We start from the raw sequence: 20,046 nt of genomic DNA on the forward strand, positions 1-20,046 counted from the left end.
CAGAGGGTCTATTCAAACAAGACCATACGTGCTGCTCCACACAGCCTTCTACCCTCTATCTACTAATCTTTGTCCAAGTGCCTATAAAGCCGCCTTATTATCTTTTATCTATAAATCTTTGTTCAAGTGCTGCACATTTAATTTCAGCTTGCTCCAGCTTCTGACTTTCATTTAAATGTGACCTCCGGCGACTGTAAATTGCTTTTATCTCCCAGATAAAAAAAAGTGATCTAAGTGATGTATGGCAGATGTGATGTGTCCTGTACCAAAGCCCGAGCATTCCACAAGGAAGCTGCTGAGAGTGACCAAAAGCTGGTGCACTTGGAAAGTTGCCCTGCGTTTTACAATGCTCAATGACTATTATTCATTTAATAACATTATATGGTTGTGTTAAGAGTTTACGGTCATTTGGCTGAGGGCTTGATGGGCTGGTTTTTCCCAGAGGATTTATTAATGACATGTTTTGACTCCTGTTAACTCATTGAGGAAAATGACAATGCAAAGCTGATGGAATCCAAAGGTCACTTTTATTTAATTCAGTGTGAATAAATCCAATACCGTCCCCTTGACAGTACTAGAGCCACATTTTAAGGTGATGAGAAAGAAAACAGTCAACTTTCTCTGACACTAGACAACACAACAAATCCTTCAGGACGTCCTAAAACACTGGATGTCTTTGTTTTTGGGTAAACAACATGGTCAAAATGAGCTCAGGTCAGTTACATAATCCGTCTGACAACAAGAACCCCTCGTTCATTTCAACCTAAATAGCAGAACATTAATTAATACTTTAAAAATCCAAGTACTGTGACGTAATACCATTATATCAGCTTTAGCAGCACTATATCTCAGTGAATAGGTCACACACATACATGCACACGCTCACCGTTCCTCACCTAGTCAAGTGTGTACAAAAAAAAAATCAACACTCCAAGGATTTCACATCTTTCCCTTCAGAAATGTGCTAACACACAGTGTATTTACAATAGCGGACGTTTAGCCTCGAGCACGCGGAGAAATGCTCTCTAGGCTGCGTTCGCTAAAACAACAGTGACTTGGAGTTACGTAAAACCAGTTACAGCAGCATCAGCCTTTCAGGGAATTCAAAGTATGATGAAGAAGCAAAAGCAGAGCAGCGTAAAAGGCAAACAATGCTGTTTTCAGCTAATACAGTCATTAGCGTGGTCCTGTAATCTGTTAATTGCCTAAAGGAAAGAATACTTTCATGCTCTGAGTTTAGTGGGAGCTGAACCTCAGACTGCAAAAAGAAATAGACCTCTGCTCCGGAGAAATATTCTGATATTGCTTCTCTTGTTTAAAAATGAAGATCTTGCAAGTGTCCAGTGAATATTACAATCCAGAGCCAAGGAGTTTCTAATACTGTTTGCATCATGATGACTAATTGAAATAAGAAGATATTAAAAATAGATGTAATTATTTCAGCATGATTTGTGTGATTGGTTTAGTGATAAAAGTTTCTCATGAAATATACTGTCTGCAAGTCTACATGTAGTAGGCTTCATGGATCACAGTGTTCAAAGCTACATTGAGCAACTTCATTATTATCATTGTGTGGTTGTTCATATGTCAGTTTGCATTGTGTCGCACATCTGGTGCTTTTAACACAATCGCCCAGTCGTGAAATACTGCTGGTGTGAGATCTGTGTGTTTGTATTTGTGTGTCTATGAGAGCACAGTGAGTGTGACAGTTCCTTTGGTCCTTTTCAGGATGCCAACAGCTTCCTCGTGAGTGACGCCTTCCAGGGTTTGCCCGTTAACGGCCATGATCTGGTCTCCTCGTTTCAGACGCCCGTCCTCTGCCGCTGCTCCCTGAACGCACGCAAAACACACGGATGAAGAATTTCGAATAGCAACACCCGATATGTGAGTTCAACTTTCTCAACTTACCTTTCCAAAAACGGTTTTCACATAGATAGGCAGGTCTCCATGAGGGCTTCCATACCCTCCAACTATACTGAAACCAAGTCCGTCTGGTCCTCTGTCAAGAGTGATGCTCTTATACTGAGGTGGGCTGATGGGAAGAGAGAAACACTTATATACATTATTAAAACTGTCAACAGATACTGGCATTCATACTCTACTGGCATAGAATGATCAGCATTGAGGCAAAACTCAAGAAATAAAACTATTTAAAATCTAGTTTAATAGTTTATACATTCAAGCTGCTCTGTTACAGAAGAGAGAGACAAATGTGGAAATGCTGCTGGCTCTGTTTAACTTAGAAACTCTAGGGTTTAACTGAGATGTTTGGAAACAGTCGCCCGCATTTTCTTCCTGTTTGATTTTTATCAGTCGCATCTTGAATACCAGCGGTGAGGGCAAAAATGTTGTAAACAGTTACTGTCAGTAACAGATTCACCTCGTTTTATTCAGCCCAAGAGAAATAAATCCCTGCTCATAAATTTTCCCGATTGTTGTTTCTCGTTGGTTGTATTTTCTGCAAGTGCAGCACAGACAATCTACTTCCTGTTTACACCGGCACGCACATGCCCAGCGTATGTGAATGGTCACGTGATAAGAGATATGTGCATGGAAACAATTTTGTTTGTCACGAAAACGTAGTCACATGGATGCAGCCACTGACTAACACAGGGTTAGGATGGATTTTATGACATGTTAATGTGAAATAACCAGCTCATACCCTATGTCATCCTGGAAAATGCAGCTGGGTGTGAGTCCTCCGGCCGCCTGCTCCTGAGAGGGACCCGTCACGGTTGTGTCGCCACCTGCTACCACCTACAGGTGCACCAACAACCACACAGTGTTATGGTTACGGTAGACTGGACTGACTGACAAGACAAAAGACTGCATGTGGTGGTAGCGCTGGAGGGCGAAGGAGGGACGGAAGGTTTATTTTTTTTCAAAGTCTGTCGCTGGTTTGACTGTTCTAACTGTGTCTCTGGGTTTTTATCTGATAGGAACAGAAAAGGTGAGGGAAAGTGTGTGTGTGTATGAGAGTCCAGCAAGACCTGCAGCTGGATTGTTCCTGTGGCATTCTTGAGCAGAGTGACGGCCTGCGCGTGGCTCATGCCTTCAGCAGAGGTTCCACAGATGCTGACAATTCGGTCCCCAATCTGGAAAAGTGAGAGTTTGGTACAGTTTAAAAAAAAAGGAAGGAAAACAACCTCTCAGATTCTGCAGAGGAGCTTGATTTCAGGCTTTTCAAGTGAAAGTTCAGAACCAGCTCAGAAAATGTTAGTAACAATTAATTTTCTCTTTGACTTCAGTGACAAACTGAACAACGAGAGGATCCGATTCATCGGCTGCTCGTACTTGAAAATGTAATTCACCACCACACAATACAAATGCACGACTATACTTGTGCTGAGCGGAGTAATTTCATTATGTGGAGTTCTCATCTCTCTTTCTGGCTGAGAAGGCAAAGCAGCATGAATATACGATTCAAGATCCCCCCCTCCTATTCATTTCAATGAGCCCTTCTGCAGACTTATTAATGCGAATGCAGGAGTGGGGGGGATTTACGATCGACGGTCGCGGCGGCCATTGTCCAATTGTGTCTGCGTCGCACACAGACACAATTGTTGGTTTCTCTGTCGTTTAACTGCAAAGGTCACTGCTACAGGCGGCCGGCTCTTGACCTTTGGGACAATATAAAATTCTACTGACTCAAGTGAGTGGGAATAACTCCAGTGTGAGGGATTGACATTCACATTAAATACCACACAAAAATGACTGGCATGGCTGGAATGCAGTTTTTTAACCTCTGTGAAGGAGGTTGTGTTTTTTGTGAGTTAGCAGGATTACGCAAAAATACTGATTTACCACGAATCTTGGTGGAAGGATGTGGCGTGGGTCAGGAAAGAAGCCATTACATTTTGTCAGAGTGCAGATCCAGGAATTTGTTTTTAATTTCTTTGACGTAACGAGAGGGTTTGGACGTTTTTTTATTGTTAGGGAAAAATAATTCATGGATCTTGATGGTAAAAAATCTGGCATGTTTAGAGGACTGAAAATTATGAGTGTGAGCAATTTGCCACTCTGGCTAGTTTTGTGTTTTGGTGCTGAGAGGGAGCAGGAAGTCTCGTACCTTTAGATTCTGGGTCTGAGCAGCCAGCCCGACAGGATTCATCATCGCGATGAAGATGGGTATATCACCCAGAGGGCTCCCCACTCCGCCTGCTATACTGATCCCCAGAGAGTCACTGGGACCTTTAGTGAACTCCACTGTTCTGGTGTCCTGATGCTCTGGAGCTGAGAGGAAGTAAAAACAAACACAATGCTTGAATGGATTGTTGTTGTTTTATCACATGGCTCGTGGATTAATGTCTGCTTGTTTACTTTATGCTCGCAAAAGTAGGATACTTACATTCCTGACATTCCAGGCTGGTCTTGTCAGGGTCAACAGGAAGGCTTCCAGAGTCTGAACACGACTGAGAGGCGGCCACCTTGGAGATGCCTGTTTCACTCATCTGAAACAGAAAGCATTTAGGCATTTTTTTCTGCTGTTTTCTGCTGTTTTCTGCTGTTACTGAAATGACAGACGTTAGAGGAGAGGTAAATTACCTGACTAGTTTGAGACAGCCTTCTTTCAGAGTGGAACGGGCCAGCTTTAAACCTCCCCACCTCCATATTTATAGGCCCCACGCAGCACTGCAACATTAAAGACGTATTTAAAATGTTGTGGTCACACACTGTTTTATTTATATATGAAGAACGCAGCAGGAGATTGGCCGGGTCAGAAGCGTTCACCACATCGGAAACATGTCTGTAACATTCTGGCGAGGGTAGCAGTGCAGGAGGAAGGACATGGCGTTTACATTTCACGTCAGAGAGCAGTGTTTTTTTGTTTTTGCGTGTCTGAAAGCAGCTTAGGATAGATTTACCTTCAGCAGTGCAGCCACGGCCTCCTGAGTGGCCGACCTGACGTCCTCCTCGTTGACCGACAGGATCTGGTCACCCTGCGTCAGTCGACCATCGGTCTCCACCAAACCTCCTTTCACGATATCGGACACAAACACTCCTGTGTCATTCCTGGTGGGAGGGGTAGAACGAAAATTCTCGATTACTGTTTGTGCCTCCGTATCACTGAGAATCACACTGAACGTTTCTCTACCATCTGACCTTTTCCTCCACACTTACAGCTGATGATACACTATTGATCCAGCAGTTTCCATTTTTCCATTGGACCTCTGCACAATTGTGGCTTATGCTTTTTTTGTGAAACCACTAACACACAACTGGGGAAATGGAACATTTAATAGCTAAGAGTGTGTGTAACCTCGATAAATGTGTTTTCCATCTTAGATCGTGTGTATATTCTTATTGTGGACATTCTGCAGCCAGACACAACTGAGATGTTACTATATATTGTTTAGAAAATACATAATCTGGCCTGTAACTAAACGTAGTTATTTTTAGAGTATATATTTTAGCTTGAATGATTGAATGGTGGTTGTCTATAACTTCCAAAGTTAGCTGTGATGATTATCACATGTCCCTCTACCAATTTTGGTTTTGATGCTCTACTATTTGACACAGTGGCTGCTTGTGGGAAACCTAAATCTACACTTCATACTGTCTGTCCCACCACAGTTTGAGACGTAACATGAAATACAGTCAAAGGTCAACGTCGTCAATATTTCTGCTTGCTCTGAGCAAAGACCTCTGGGAGAAGTTGACGTATCCTCGGCCTGCGTCTTTTTTTTCCCAAATGCACATCTCAACTGCAGACTTTAGCATATGTGAGGTGCCAGTCTCCACGTGGATAAAGACGAACAAAAAGCCGGGAGGCGAGCAACTCGATCCCACTTGGTCCCCACTGCCAGAGATACTTGGCTGTCACAGCTCCTCACCACAAACTGCAAGCTTGCTCTTTCCGATCCAGCCCAGGGATTTTCGGTTGTCAGTTATGTTGCCGTTTTTTCCTTCCTATTGAGCATTTTAGTTGAGTTTTTTTCCACTTGTGCAGCAGAACAGCTGCAACCGAGGCAATCGATTACAACTACGTAAAAAGTTGATCTGCCTACTGCTGTACAAACTGTTTAACCTCTGACCCAAACTCGGGGCTGTTGTCCTGCAGTTACTACGACACAGACGAGTCAAATCCAGAGACTAAAGGGTAGACAAAGATGGTGCATGTGCTTGTATGGCCTGCTTAAGCCATTCTTGGGGCTTCTCCCTAAGGTGAAATCAGTCATCACACACTGAGCAGAAGCAAACTGTCAGCCTGTCGACCAGCAGGCCTTTTCCCACATGTCCCTTAACTCATAAATGCTCTACCAGAATAAAAGCCTGAGATGATTTTATGTGTAAGACAATTCCAGCTCAGGTCCTGCTTGAGCCTAGTTTATGCTTCTGCGTCACGTCGACGCCGTGACAGTCGTTGAGCATTCGAAGTTCTGCGTCGAGGGAACGTGTTGCTCTGCAATTCACCGCCATGCCGCTAGGGGGTGTAGCTGTGTGTTTGTGTGGTTATAGCCGAATCCTCGCTTTTTCTTCCGTAAAGTAAACAACAGTAAACAATGGCGACCGAGGTGGAGCAGCTGTGTTTGTTGTTGGAGCTCATCAATACTGAAGAACAAATGCTTATATTGCAAACGTTGAAGCGCAAGTTACAGAGAAAACGTTTGCGGAGGTGGTTTTTACGACGAGGAAGAAAGACCGGAAAAGCAACTGCCGGAACTTACGTGCTGAGCGGACCAATCACAGCGCTTGCGGATTTTTGGGAGGCGCGCGTCAGGCTACGGCGTCGACGTGACGCAGAAGCATAAACTAGCCTTGAAGCCTAGAACACTTTAAATCATCCTCCACAGCTGCGGCGGGAGCAACGTTCCTACACACAGCGAACATGTGGTTACAGCCGTGTCCGTGGCAGAACGCTGGGGTACTGGCCGTCACTGGTGCCACTGGAAATGACTGTAACCGAACCGGTGAGGGGCAGACTCACTTGTCACTTCTGTAACGTTTGTTAGAAATCCATCCAGGAAGATACATTTTACGTCTACGTGAGAAAGGAGGGATGTTACCACCAAATACTAAATACACACAATTCATTTCACTGGAAACTAAACCCAGTTAAGTTGAGGTATAAGGGGAGTGCCTCAAGACTACATCTGATTTTCTATGAATTAGTCTATTTCATTTCTCTACTCTATATTTAAATGTAAAGGTTTTTAATGTTGGTTACCTCTCATCCCGCGATCTGCGTTAAAAAAAGGAAAAACAGAGCAATTCCTAATTACTGTACGTCGTCACTCACAGTACGAGGTAGTCATGTTCTTCTTTGGCTTTACTTTACGTCCACCAAGGAGGTTATGTTGTCATCTCTGTTAGTTGCAGGATTAAATGGAAACTACCGAAGTGATTTTCTTGAAACGTGGTGTAACGGTGGGATGTGGGCCAAGAAAGAACACAGATGATTTTGTGGTGGATCCAGGATTGTTTTATCACTTTCTCTAACATTTCAACATTTTCACTGATTCACCGGGAAATAATGTATGGATCATGAATGTGTGAAATTTGGTGAGTGTTGGGCCTTGGCAGAAGTTTTGGTTGTATACTCTCATTACTTGTTTATATATTAACACTGAAGTCACCAATAATCAACATAGCATTGGTAGCTTAATCAAAAAAAGCTTTTCAACTATTTCCACATGTAAACCTGGTTCAGCATCGTGAAAAAGCTTCTTCTGTACATTAATAAGTAAAGTGCTGACTACACAAGAAGCAGCAGCGTTATTAATGATAAATCTCTCTCACCTCCTACCCACAATGCTCAGGCCCAAACCCTGACCGGGCTTCTTGTGCAGCTCCACAGTGAACGAGTCCCACAGGTCCTCCTCCTTGTACTGAGCCTCGTCCCTGTAGACCGTCAGCCGGACCCTCTGCGGGGTCTGCCGCAGCACGTTGATGGCTTCATCGTGACTGGCTGCACGCAGGTCGATAGCGTTCACCTGTTGGAACAGACACGGCGTTACGGGCTAGTGTGCTGCAGCGATATTGACGCTGTTCCAAGGAAAAGCAACAGATTTAAGGTCCATTTTTAATTCATGTGAACAAAATAGCTTGAGCACATTTTCATTTGGGGGGAAAATTAGCAAAGCAGTAAATCCTTATTCTTTTATATTCAGAAAATGGAAGCAGCAGGAGGGAACTGTCAAAAGTGCTAACAGCCTCATTTAATGCAAAAATACTGAGCTCACATTTCCACAGGGGAGAAAACGTGCTGATACAACTGGACACTGGGTCACGATATTTAAACCACAGGGTGATGTTGGAACACTTGAGTAAAGGGAAGGAGCCTCACCACAAAACTGTGAGAAGCTCAACTCTCAACTTTAAGGACTCGTTCAAGGACCCTTTTTTTTTTTTAAACCACATTAAACAGAGGAAATACCCCATTAGCTTTCACCATGGACGTGCAAAGGCTTTTTCCCATAGTGGCTAATGGCGTCACTGTGGACTGGGAAACCGCTTCTTTCACTTTCCTCTGACCCTATTTTCTAAACACAGCCAATTGGCTCCAGGACAGAAATGAATAGTAGAGGGTAATTAAGTCATAAGGTTGTGTGTGTGTGTCTTTCAGCTCCGGTCGACTGATCGAGCTACCATGACTAAACTCCTGAGCTCCACCCCGGCCCTCCCTCTGTGACAAAGCATGAGGTCACATGGAGGGCAAATCCAAGTTGAGCTAGGATACTTAACTTGTCAATCCTCAGTACACATACAAGATTTATACTAAAGGTCACTTCCCCTGACCTTTCACTTCATCTTTCAGTATATTGTCTCATTGGTTTTAAGTGTTGTATTTATATATAGTGATATTTTTTTCCCCCAAATGGTAAAACTTGATATCGTTTCCCAGAGTTTTTGAAGCATCAAACTATTTGATCTCTGACTGAACTTTGAAACCAGAGCTTTCATGCCGAAGCTCCTCAGGCAGCCACGTCTCAGTTATCGAAAATCCTTCTTTTTTTTTTATCTGGGTCATAAGTGATGCTTATTATTCCACAGCGCACCTCCAGGATTTGGTCTCCTGCCCACAGCCTGCCATCTTTAGAGGCTGCCCCTTCTTCATAAACCTCGTGGATAATGATGGCCCCCTGGAGAGAGAGAGGAAGAAGAGCAGAGAGAAATAGGAGATCAGAAAAAAAGGTGAGCGCTGTTTATTCAAAGGGCATAAGAGGGAGATAAGAGAATGATTTTCATAATGATGTAGATTTATTCTGCGTTTGACATTATTTTGGATTCTCGGTGTGTGATGCTCCTGACTTCCAGTGTGTGTTTTCCTTGCGTTCCAGTGTGTCATTTGGGGTTCAGAGGTTACATTCCAGGGCGGGATATTGTCTGCTGCGGCCGAGGCCAGACAAAGAGCTGCTCCCCCAAGCCTGACTGAGCAGACAGAATAGATGGGCCGAGGAGAGGACGGCAGAGGAGCGCAGGAGGAGGAGGACGACTGTGACAACATAATTTCTACATTCCTGAGCCGCCCTGGCTATTTCAAACCTGCGCTCTACCACCACCAAGGATTCCAAGTGGGTGGCATCCTGGGTGTGACAGTACAGTCACGTCACTTCTAAATAGTCATTTATTTACAGTGTATTTTTAAAAAGAGCAAATACAATTATTAGCAAAGTTGGTGTTTTTAAGGTTGAACTTGACTAAAAAGGAAAAGTAACAGAATCCCCTTCACATCAGCTTATTAGTAAAGTGATCCGGCCTCATTAGCAGATTTTCTTTTGTTGCTGTTTCCTACCAGCAGTGTGTCACAGCCTCCCACGATGCTGAGGCCCAGGCCTGTGCGGCCCTTGGAGATGTCGATGGTGGTCTCACAGCCGGGGATGATGGGACAGGTCGACGGGTCAGAGGCCAGAGTGGAAGGGGTGGAGGAGCGACTCAGACCTGAAATAGAGGAAGCAAATGGAAGCATTGAGGTATGATATAAAGAAAGAAACGCAATTTATACATTTTTTAAATCAGGAAATTGGTTAAGTTGTCTGATATATTTGAGTTTTTATGACTTAAAGGTTACCACAGGTTCTCTTTCTCATTCTCACACTGAACCTTTGAGCTTATTGATCCATTATTTATCTTCTTGATTAAGAAATTAAAGTAGCATCAGTTTTTATTAATCAAAAGCAAGAAAAGAATTCTCACTCGTGATGGCTTCTGCCTCTGTTGGTAACATGACTGTGGTGTTGCTAGGCATGCTGGGTAGGCTGGCGAGGACTCCGTCTGAGGAAACCCCTTCCTGGCAGGCCAACTGCAGAGAGGAGACGAAGGAGAGCTCATCTGTAGAGGTTAGCTTCACTGGACCTTGTTTGTTACAGCACCAATAACAGGGATTGTATTTGATAATTAAATGAAAAAAAACATAATCCATGTTTAACTGTCTAACCCAGCAGTGATTCACCACTCACAGTGAAATGTTAGGAACTATTCGTTGTTTTCTCTGTTTGCTTCTATGTGACGCCTCACTACATACTTTGCCTGTGTGTCCTTCCACTTCGGATGCGCTCTGGATTTCCTCTCCACTCTCGGTGTTTCCCTCGACGAAGGTGAAACCAAGTCCTCCGTCGTCCTATGGAAGAAAGAAAAACTTTAATAAAAGCGCAGCAGCAGCTGCTGAAAACACATCTGACTATATGTCCAGAAAGATAATAAGGCCAAGATGCATCTGCTGCGTCTACGCTGTCATCGCCAAATTCGCCATATCCAGATGTTATAGCTTTTCAAGGTATATTCCCCTTCTCTCCATCACGTCCTCTCTTGTTTCTTCTGTTCTGCTGAATCAAAAATAGCATGTTTTCCCCAATACCTCTTGTGGTATCTATCATGCAGATATCTTGAGTTATGAGATATTCCCATAGGGAGAGCTCTGAGTTCTTAAAAGACACGTCACTGCTTCCGAATTGAAATGTGATATTTTCAATTGTTTGAAGCAGGAATCAGACACCACAAGTGGTAAAATCTGTTCCCTTTACTTTTTGTCTCATTCTTCTCCCATTCACAATTTCTGTTTATTCACCCTTTTCTTGACATTGTCGTGTCTCTTTTCTCCGTCTTGACAGCTTGTCAGACTCCACTGCTCCTGTGCGTTCCTTCTCATTCTCTCCGCAATGCTCCATTGACTTTTTTGTGAGCATCTCCCTCATTATCACGCTGCTTTCTAGACTTTCTATGTGTTATTGTCATGTGTAGGAGGTCTAAACCATCTCACCTTCAGCTTTATGATTTGATGGAGATATTGTGAAGCCTCAGCATCGCCATTAGCAGCCGCCATTTCCAGCTGTAGGGACACACACGGTAGTTGGTCACAGTATGAGGTAAATAACTTGTGTGCGTGTCTGTTGGCAGGAGGGAGGACAGTACTGTGTCTGCACTACTGTTTTGTGGTTTCTGGTTGAGTCATGGGAGGAAGGGAACTCCAGGACCACACAAGGTGACTTTTGGAAAACGATTCAGGAACAATAAAGGGTAGAAATTAAATACGAATATGATTTTTTTGTTGACTCTCCTGGTTAGTATGCAGCTGCAGCTTCACTCTGCAGCATCCCCATGAGTCAGTCTGTTTGAGCACTTGTGCGTGTGTGTGTTTCGTGTGTGGCCGAGCAGCGTCTTCAGTACCTCAGCGTGGGGCTCCACTGTGTCTCCCTCATGCTCCCTCACAGGTCCCACAGCCATCTGGTTCAGCGCCTCTGTGTTCCTGTTGCAGAGAGTCATAACTCTTGTAAATCGTCGCTCCTCTGCACCGTGACAGCGGAGCCGTGATTTATGTGAGCCGATGTGCGCCGTGTGTCTTTGAGGGGGTCGGGAGAGGGATTTGACTTAAACGGGGGGTTAAGTAGTGTGATCTGGTAGATGGTTCGGAAGAGGGGTTGTGGCCAAAACATCTGAGCCTGAGCTGATATACTCTTCTGTATATAAACTGTTTTTACACAAAACCCCACTACAAATTGAAAACACCATGGGCCCTGTGTAAAAGGTGATTAATTTATATGTAATATCAACAAATAAATACCTAATAAATACTTATCTCCACAAACCTGTGGAGGAAACTGCTTTCTACTCAATATTACTACAAGAACCATCTGTTAAATTACAATAGCCCCCTCTACTGGATTTTAAGTGGCATTACCTTAAACTAGAACAAACTCATTTTATTAAGGAAATAATTTTCAGACAGTAAAATTTCACAGCTGTTGCCATGGAAATGAGTCCATAGAAGCTTTAATAGTAAAAGTATTTTATACCTGACAAAGATGATTTTGACTTTTGATGGTGAGCTCTTGATTATGGAGGATGCATTCTGGTGACTGTGGCCGTAGAGGACTTGCCCATTGATCTAAACAATTAAAAAACAGCATTATTTCTCAGTTAAACACGCTACATAAGTATTTATTTAATTCTACACAAGACAACTACAACTTACCTCAAGCAGCTCGTCCCCCACCACCATACGTCCGTCCCTGCCTGCCGCCCCACTGGGTTCAATTCCCACCACGAACACACTCATGCGAGAGCGGTCCCTGTTCCCTGCCAGGCTGAGGCCCAGGCCTGTCTTGCCTTTCTCCAGCTCAATCATGTGTAGGACACCTGGGAGGCTTCCATAGCGCTGGATCACGTTCTCTGAGAGAGGCAGATGGAGTCATACAGATGTAAGCCCACAATGCTGCTGAAATGCCACATTTGTCTCGATCATGGCGTTGAGCATTAGTTTATGTCATGTTGCTTAAAAAGGGGCGGCTGATTGGGTTTTACATGCACAAAAAGTAAATGGTAAAAGTTTCAAATGTCAAGACTTCTGAATTTGTTTTTGCTGCAGTTTGCCTCGCCTTCTATTTCTGTCTCGGGCCCTGTCTCCATTGTTCTCACTCAGGTCCCTTCTCTTTCTTTCTTTCTCTGCCTCTCCTGTCTCTGGTGTGTTAGATATCTGCTCAGACCAATGGGCGCATGTTTTTCTGGGCTCCCTGCCACCGTTGAACCATCAGTCCTGTACTAATCTCCACAACTCACCTCCCCGGGCCCAACCTCATCAATCTTAAACCCACAGGATGGGCACTGTCCCCCCGTAAGTAACACACACACACAGACACACACACTGTAGTCCCAGGTGTTTAGAGGCTGGAAGTCTGTCCTTTATGCTGGTTGCCTGAGACTAATGTGACCGGTTCTCCTTGAAGCTGAGAGTTGATCCTACAGTTGGCGTTACAGTATCTGCAGGATGCTAATAGCTTAAGTGGGACACTGAGTCCTTAAGGATTTGATGAGGTGCAACATTCAGGATGTGAATCGAACACTTTATGCAGACTGGATGGATTTGTAATATATAACATATAATGTGGGGGACCTCTAGTGGCAGTGATATGCTAATGCATACATGGCAAGTGTATTTGTCTTCATTATTTGATTCTATTTAGGTGAAACTACCAGAAGTTTAAACTCACAGACTTGGTCACACGTCACTTTTTTATCGTTTAAACTGCACGTATTTGAAAAATACCTGCTTCATTTATAATTAAACCCAAATTAATTGACAAATTTTCAATTAATTTACGAATGTATTTAATGTAATTTACACCCTTAAGAAACAGAGAAAGTGAACTCACTCCAGTTGTATCCAAACTCATCCTCCTCCTCCTCTTCGTTCACCTCCTCTGCCTCAGCGGGTCTGCCAGGAATCTCAGTCAGCGTGTCTGTATCAGTCTCTCCCACATGGGGCATCACTGGCAGGGGGAGGACAGCGCTGGTGGGAGATGCCTTTGCCGCTTCACGCTTCGCCGGCTGTCACGCCGCAGATGGAGTTGGACAACAGTTTATTAGAGAAAAATTACAGGTGAAGAAAGAAAGACTTTAACTCTGCAGTCTGCAGCTTGAATCGGCTTGATGCGAGGTTTACAGGGATAAGAAGGCACATGAGAGCTGCTGATGTAATCAACAGGGGCCATATGCTTGGTTTTCATTAAAAGCTTCATCACGTTTAATAGAATATGTTAGTTTTGGTTGAGGTATAATTAAAAGCAATACGTGGCAAAAAGCTAAATCAGGCAAATCAGCCTGTTTTCAGCTAAAAATATTTAACTATTTAATAAATGATGCAATTACTTATCAAGCAATTTGTATTTATAATTGAAATATACTTACCTGAATAATAAGAGCAACACAATGTTGATTGAATATAAAAATACAGCGCATGTTCATAGCCAAAAATCGAATATGTGATTTTTGAATATTGATCCAAACAGCAAAAGACGAAAGTTGCTTTGATTTCACAAAAAGTGCACGAAGCAGACGGAGGAGATGTTAGGACGAGTTCTGGTGTATATGCATGTGCAGCATGTTCGATTACCCGATGCACGGCCCGCATCGCTGTACATCAACACATCTGCACAGGCATACACAGAAAGGAAAGAGAGGAAAGCACAACACAGAGACCCACAAACCTTAAACGGGGTAGGAGTGAAAGGGTTAGTTGGGGAGAGGCGGAGGTAAAGTCTACTGTGACTGTCACCCTCCTACAGAGAAAAGACAAAGGGTGACAACTTTAAGAAACAACACAAATTACAAACGTGTCAGCGTCGGTTTGAAAATGTATCTCGAGTCGTTTTATTTTCAAACCTGGTTCTGACTCTAGTGAGCAACACTTTCGGAACAACAAATACAAAACGCTGATAAACACGTTCGGCGGAGGATCACTGGAAACACCAACCTTGTCCTTGTCCCTGGTTACGGCCGCGGCTCTCTCCTCACTGGAGTCTGTTATCAGAGCCTGTAATGAATAAGACAAGAAGGTAAATCACTGTTCTCCACATCAGATGGTCACAATCAGGAATTTCTCATTAATTTGTTTCACGTATGCAAGAAGAAAAAAAATCATAATATTCACTTCAATGTCACCAGATACTGAAAGATACTGTATCGTTCTGCTGCATACTGCAAAAACAGTAATCCCATAAATATTAATAAGTTCATTCAAAGTCAGAAGTGTTCGGAATGACTAAAACCAGTTTCACGCAGCATATGCTCTATCATGAAAAGCCATCTGCTTATAAATGTTACTACTGAGGGAAAATCCATATTTCTTAAATAGTTTCTTTTAGCGATACCACACACACGTGCGCACACACAAACACACAAGCCAAAACATTGATGTGTTGACTGAAGAAGCTTGGCCAGCACCACACATCTATCCAAGCTTGACCAATTCTTCCCAGTGATTGATCTTAAAAGGTTTTGCCAGAAATTCTGGCAATTTTGAAAAGAAAAAGAAACTGTATTTTCTCGTTTCTTGTCACATAATAGCAGCATCTGTGTTGACGGCTCCCGCCTTATCAAGTTGTCTTCCTTACATTAGTTGTCAGTGAGACACTTTGGACAACGTTTCAGGGATAATTAGGAAGAATTGTGCCTTCAAAGCTGAGGAGCGATGGAAAATAAAATACACATTCACAGTAGAAGCCTCTGCAATGATTTTACTTGATTTGAGTGCTAGTATAAACATTTTCCCTTTGAATCTCAACAGTAAAATGAAACTTGACATGCAGACAGTAAAGGTCACCCTGAAAAAGAGCGAAGTGAAAATTCTTTGTCGCCTCTTAGTGATTTTTTTTAATTAATATTTTCACAGACCAAGTTTTGAGTGCTATAATTAAAATCTAGGACATTTTCCCTTTTCATTTTACAAAAATTCTACAGTAAAATCACTTGAAGCTTGACATTAAGGGTCACCATCAATAAGAGTGAGGTGTAAATTCTTCATCACCGCTTCAGGATTTCTTCTTCTTAGTAATATTTAATTGGAGCAAGCTTTGGGTGCTATAGTGAAAATTTTGAAAATGTGTTGATGTGGTTCCTTGGACATTTTCCTTGATATTTTACGAGGGAGTTTAATAGAAAAAGCTCTGGAAAATGTCAAGAGCATCTGACTTGGACATTTCTCACTTACAGCTCCTCCGTAAAACTTCAGGAAAATGTCTAAATATAATTTTATGCCTGAAAGAGATATAAATAAATGTATAGAATCAGAGGAGGAGAAAGTGACAAAAACATGCAAGAACACATACAAAGTAGAACTGGCTAAATCGTTAAGAAAGTACTTTTACTTCCAGACCGCTAAGACTCATTTTAATTGGACGGATCTCTATTTGGATTCTAAATATTTGGATTTCACTGCAAGTCAACACACGTTTCCATTCTCTTCTTCATACATAGTTAACACAATTTGCACAAATAAAAGCAGCACAGGTCAAGTGAAAGACACACACAAGGTAAAGCAGGCGGACACAGACACGGGGTAGCTTTCTAACCTGAGGGAGGGCGGGTGCTAAGTAGGGTTGATTAGTGCAGCAAAGGCTCAACCCGCGGCGGCTATTTAGCTGCGGAAAGGGCAGGGGCGGCTTCGGAAAGCAACACACACAGGATCAACAAGCTGAAAACATGACGGATATTTAATATGACGGCTGAGTCTTTGGGACAAAACTGAATCAGAGGCCATCCGGGAAGGGAAAAAAAACCGAGGAGTGGTGGGGGGGTTGCACGGAGGACAAAACCACCTCAGGTTTTATTTAAATGAGGAACCATTAAAGCAAGCAGTTTCCTTGAGGACAGCATTTTCCTCTGTATCAGTAAAAACCAGAGCAAAGCGTCTTTCTCTGAAATAGTTTAACAAAATGTTTCAAAGATTCCTCCGGGCTACCTTGAGATTATTCACTGCTTACAAGAGGAGGATTTGAAACTTCAAGGGAAACAGCGAGGATATGCTATTATGCTCCCTAGTTGGCCCCCAGTGGCTGCATTTAAAACGACACCACTGACCTGCCTCAAGCACTCAGAGATATCGTCTAATCAAAGCGATATTTTCCAAACTATTCAGTTTATTCTCGTGAATTTCTGAGAAGCTGCAACTCAATATCAGTGACTTTTGGTCTCAACACAGATACACAAATAATTTCCATATTTGCTTTTCTATTGTTTGCCTGTCATAAAATTGGATTTACCACTTTTGATTCAAATATAAAAACATTGTGACTCATGTCAGTGTTGCCGTTAACAAATGTCTGGATATTAAAATAAGCTTTCAGTTCTTTTTCTCCCAGGTGGAATCTCCGATTTCAGTTTGTCAGTATTACATGCACATCATCAAAGATGCAGTTAAAGCGAAAGACTCAGCTGAGAGACGAGGCAGGAGAGATAATGCAACAAAGATGAAGTGTAATGGAGGGCTGATGCAACAGGAATACGAGAGAGACCGAGAGAGGGAGACAGATTACCTGACATGTGCGATGCGGCATGCATGTGAAAGCAGAGCTGTGTTTCTCTAAAGCAGGCGGTGGAGCTGGGCTACATATAGACTCAGGCTGGGAAAGCAGTGTGGGGGAATAAAGACGGAGGTTGAAGCAACTCACAATGTGTAAAATTAGTTTTAACACTTGGCCTTGTCAGGGGACATAAAGAAAACTTATGTAAAATGTTTGAAATAATAGAAAATATGTTTTTTTTTTACTCTCTTGACAAGAGTTAGGTCGTCATTTACTGCAGTTTCCATTCCAAGTTAAACTATAAACAAAAAGGTGGTTTCAATCGCCTCTTCTAACCTAAGTTATGTATTTAACTGTTTGTACAGATGCCATTTTGTGCGGAAGACGCCATTTGGAGCCAGAGTCGGGGTCTGTAGATGTGATATCGACATCCCACCCTTACACACACTCGACCAATCGTGAGTCAGTTGTCGATTATGACGTTTCACCCTGTTTTCGTAGCATCAAATACGTAATTAAAACATCCTCAGAAAAATTAATATAACATACGTCAGTGTGATAGAAGACAGAAACTGTCTTTGAGCTACATTTTATGTGTACTCTTTGTTAATGACCTATACTGCAGTCAGCCAGCAGGTGGCGATCGAGGCACTTTTGCACCTGAAGTCCAATATTCAATATTTGCCTTTCCCCTTCTTACAGAATGAGTTGCTACAAGGCTTAATGAGATGACCAGACTGTTGAGAAAAGCATGCGGGGATATGTCACAGATAGTAATGCATGTAAAGCGATTGACTGTGAAGAGATGTGACACTGGAGCAAAGCCTGGAGAAGCCCCAGCAAGAAACTTACTTAGTCAAGCTTTTAAAAGCCTGAGGACACGTTCAAACAACAAACTATGTTGTTGACACAAAGATTGTCAACGAGCGTCGCACTTTAAGGTTCAAACTCGCAAATATCTTCAGGTAGGGATTGTTGTCGTTGTTGTAAAGGATTGGCTTTGACGTTTGAGAGCAAACGTGACACTACGGGGGGTCGTATATTATATGTTTGAGTTTTTGAAAGTGCCCTAAGTGGCTTGTGCAGTAACACTTAGCTTTTACATGAGTAGAAAAAAAGGTCTAGAGTGGGGAAATTGTGACCTTTCAGATAAAATGATGAGTAGAGACTAAGAATTAGTTTGACGCTATTATACAGACTTACCCTGGGCCTGTGAATAATACTCTGTACCAAGAAGGAGACGGGGTTGCCTGCTCTGCGTATAGCCTCCACTGCCTCCTCGTGACTAGCATCTCTTAGGTCCACTCCATCCACCTGACAAAGAGATGAGAGACAAAAAGAGTTGGACAGGCACCAGAAACATCTGCATCAAACTCATGCTTGAGGGGAGGGGGTTTAAATTTCTAACCCCCTCAGATTCCTTTACCTCCACTATCCTGTCTCCAGTCTTCAGGGTCCCGTTCTGTCCAGCAGGACTGTCCGCCAGGATGTGTTTGATAAAGATCCCCCTCATCACCTCTCCATTACTCAGGCGGCTGCCCATCCCTCGTCCTCCCACGATGCTGATGCCCAGGGACTTGCCTGGCTCCCTGAACAGCTCCACTCTGAGAAATACACTGGTGTCATTTTTGAATCTCATTGCTGAGACTCTGGTTCTGATCTGATTCTGTAAGCCACGTCGTGTTGGCCAAAGCAGATTAAAGCTGCGATACAAAGTGTAAGTGCTCACTTCCTGGGTTGGTTCCAGTTGCTGTAGGAGGCACTTTCCTCTCCCTCTCCATCCTCACGCTCAGGGAGATTAGGAATATCTCTAAATAGATTATAATGGGAAAATTAGAATGATTCAAAATGAATGATGTTTTTGGCCACAAGTAGTGCTATTGAGTCATGCTTGCAGGTGAATATGCATGGAAACACTGCACGATTAAAAAACATAGCTTTGCAGTTTTTTAGACATTTAATGTCGAGCAAAGCACTAATATAAAGTTAATGTGTTCCAGTGGTGGAGAGCGGTGGACGTACTTTGGAGCTGGAACTGGTGCTGGAGCTGTTCCGGAGAAGACATCATCTTTAGCCTGCTCCAAGCTGGTTCTGTACTCTTCTAGATATTCTGCTGGAACATATGTAATTCTGCACATATACACACACACACACATGCGCACAGACACACACACACGCACGCACTCATTTCAGTCAAACATTTCCTAAACCAAAAACAATTTAGCTCCCTCCACTTTTAGAAACGGCATTACCCACCTTATTGGCAATTATGCGGCTGCCTTATCACTGAACTCAGATGGTAATTCACCAAAAATAGAGACACCAGCATCAGATACTAACTGGTCCCAAAGCAGTACAACTACCTGCTTGTTAAATTGGCTCATTTACATTCAGAGGCCTGCTTTTCTCTCCTCCATCAGATTTACCTCTGACTGCAGAAACACTGAACTTAGCCTGTGTCTTAGAAAATTCCGTCTCCCTTCTCGCATCCCCGAAGTGAGACGTCAGTGAATTATATATAAACTCTTGACATCTGACTGCTCAAAACAAATGTTTACCTCTGAAAACATTCGAGCAAATCAAGTCTTCTATCAATCTATCATTTCAGTGATGAACATGCGATGCGTGACAAATTTGAGGGGAGTATATTATTAATTCAAGAGCGAGTAAACTGATCCGCGTTAAGAAATGAGCCAGAAGCTAGATGACAAAAAGATGTGATACCCACTCAAAGTCCCATTTCCAAACAGTTTTAGAATGAAGTAGATTCTGAAGGACACTAACACGTTCGAGTGAAGCTGACAGATCC

At 42.9% G+C, this 20,046-nt stretch overlaps 1 protein-coding gene and 2 long non-coding RNA genes across 13 annotated transcripts in view; 2 read left to right on the plus strand and 1 right to left on the minus strand.

The window, feature by feature from the left end:
- Positions 1-508: 508 nt before the first annotated feature.
- LOC109634897 (multiple PDZ domain protein) overlaps positions 509-20,046 on the minus strand; it is a 43,860-nt gene continuing 24,322 nt past the window's right edge. For 5 of the 9 annotated variants that reach the window (XM_069518366.1, XM_069518362.1, XM_069518363.1 and 2 more), the window contains 25 exons: positions 19,260-19,367; positions 18,967-19,047; positions 18,664-18,841; positions 18,441-18,551; positions 14,690-14,749; positions 14,424-14,495; positions 13,590-13,764; positions 12,413-12,609; positions 12,234-12,325; positions 11,608-11,686; positions 11,201-11,269; positions 10,466-10,561; positions 10,138-10,243; positions 9,737-9,882; positions 9,000-9,083; positions 7,741-7,934; positions 7,169-7,183; positions 4,866-5,013; positions 4,546-4,632; positions 4,349-4,451; positions 4,070-4,233; positions 2,991-3,095; positions 2,663-2,757; positions 1,909-2,032; positions 509-1,830 (listed from right to left, as the gene is read on the minus strand). In XM_069518366.1, the coding sequence (XP_069374467.1) occupies positions 1,684-1,830; positions 1,909-2,032; positions 2,663-2,757; positions 2,991-3,095; positions 4,070-4,233; positions 4,349-4,451; positions 4,546-4,632; positions 4,866-5,013; positions 7,169-7,183; positions 7,741-7,934; positions 9,000-9,083; positions 9,737-9,882; positions 10,138-10,243; positions 10,466-10,561; positions 11,201-11,269; positions 11,608-11,686; positions 12,234-12,325; positions 12,413-12,609; positions 13,590-13,764; positions 14,424-14,495; positions 14,690-14,749; positions 18,441-18,551; positions 18,664-18,841; positions 18,967-19,047; positions 19,260-19,367 (2,836 nt within the window). In that variant the 3' untranslated portion in view covers positions 509-1,683. The remainder of the gene's footprint in view (positions 1,831-1,908; positions 2,033-2,662; positions 2,758-2,990; positions 3,096-4,069; positions 4,234-4,348; positions 4,452-4,545; positions 4,633-4,865; positions 5,014-7,168; positions 7,184-7,740; positions 7,935-8,999; positions 9,084-9,736; positions 9,883-10,137; positions 10,244-10,465; positions 10,562-11,200; positions 11,270-11,607; positions 11,687-12,233; positions 12,326-12,412; positions 12,610-13,589; positions 13,765-14,423; positions 14,496-14,689; positions 14,750-18,440; positions 18,552-18,663; positions 18,842-18,966; positions 19,048-19,259; positions 19,368-20,046) is intronic. The other 4 variants (XM_069518364.1, XM_020095706.2, XM_069518361.1 and 1 more) reach the window with 3 other exon arrangements.
- Positions 1,752-9,730, plus strand: LOC138406350 (uncharacterized). 3 transcript variants are annotated; one of them, XR_011239821.1, is made up of 3 exons: positions 1,752-1,884; positions 8,995-9,135; positions 9,282-9,730. It is a non-coding gene; the product is annotated as an uncharacterized lncRNA (long non-coding RNA). The 3 variants fall into 3 exon arrangements; XR_011239819.1 differs by lacking the exon at positions 1,752-1,884 and adding an exon at positions 5,908-6,911; XR_011239820.1 differs by lacking the exon at positions 1,752-1,884 and adding an exon at positions 7,877-8,015.
- LOC138406348 (uncharacterized) lies at positions 10,184-19,361 on the plus strand. The gene is made up of 5 exons (XR_011239818.1): positions 10,184-10,280; positions 10,539-10,717; positions 12,910-13,051; positions 17,603-17,695; positions 19,238-19,361. It is a non-coding gene; the product is annotated as an uncharacterized lncRNA (long non-coding RNA).

This window comes from Paralichthys olivaceus, chromosome 22 (assembly GCF_024713975.1).
Source record: "Paralichthys olivaceus isolate ysfri-2021 chromosome 22, ASM2471397v2, whole genome shotgun sequence".
Taxonomy (NCBI): Eukaryota; Metazoa; Chordata; class Actinopteri; order Pleuronectiformes; family Paralichthyidae; genus Paralichthys; species Paralichthys olivaceus.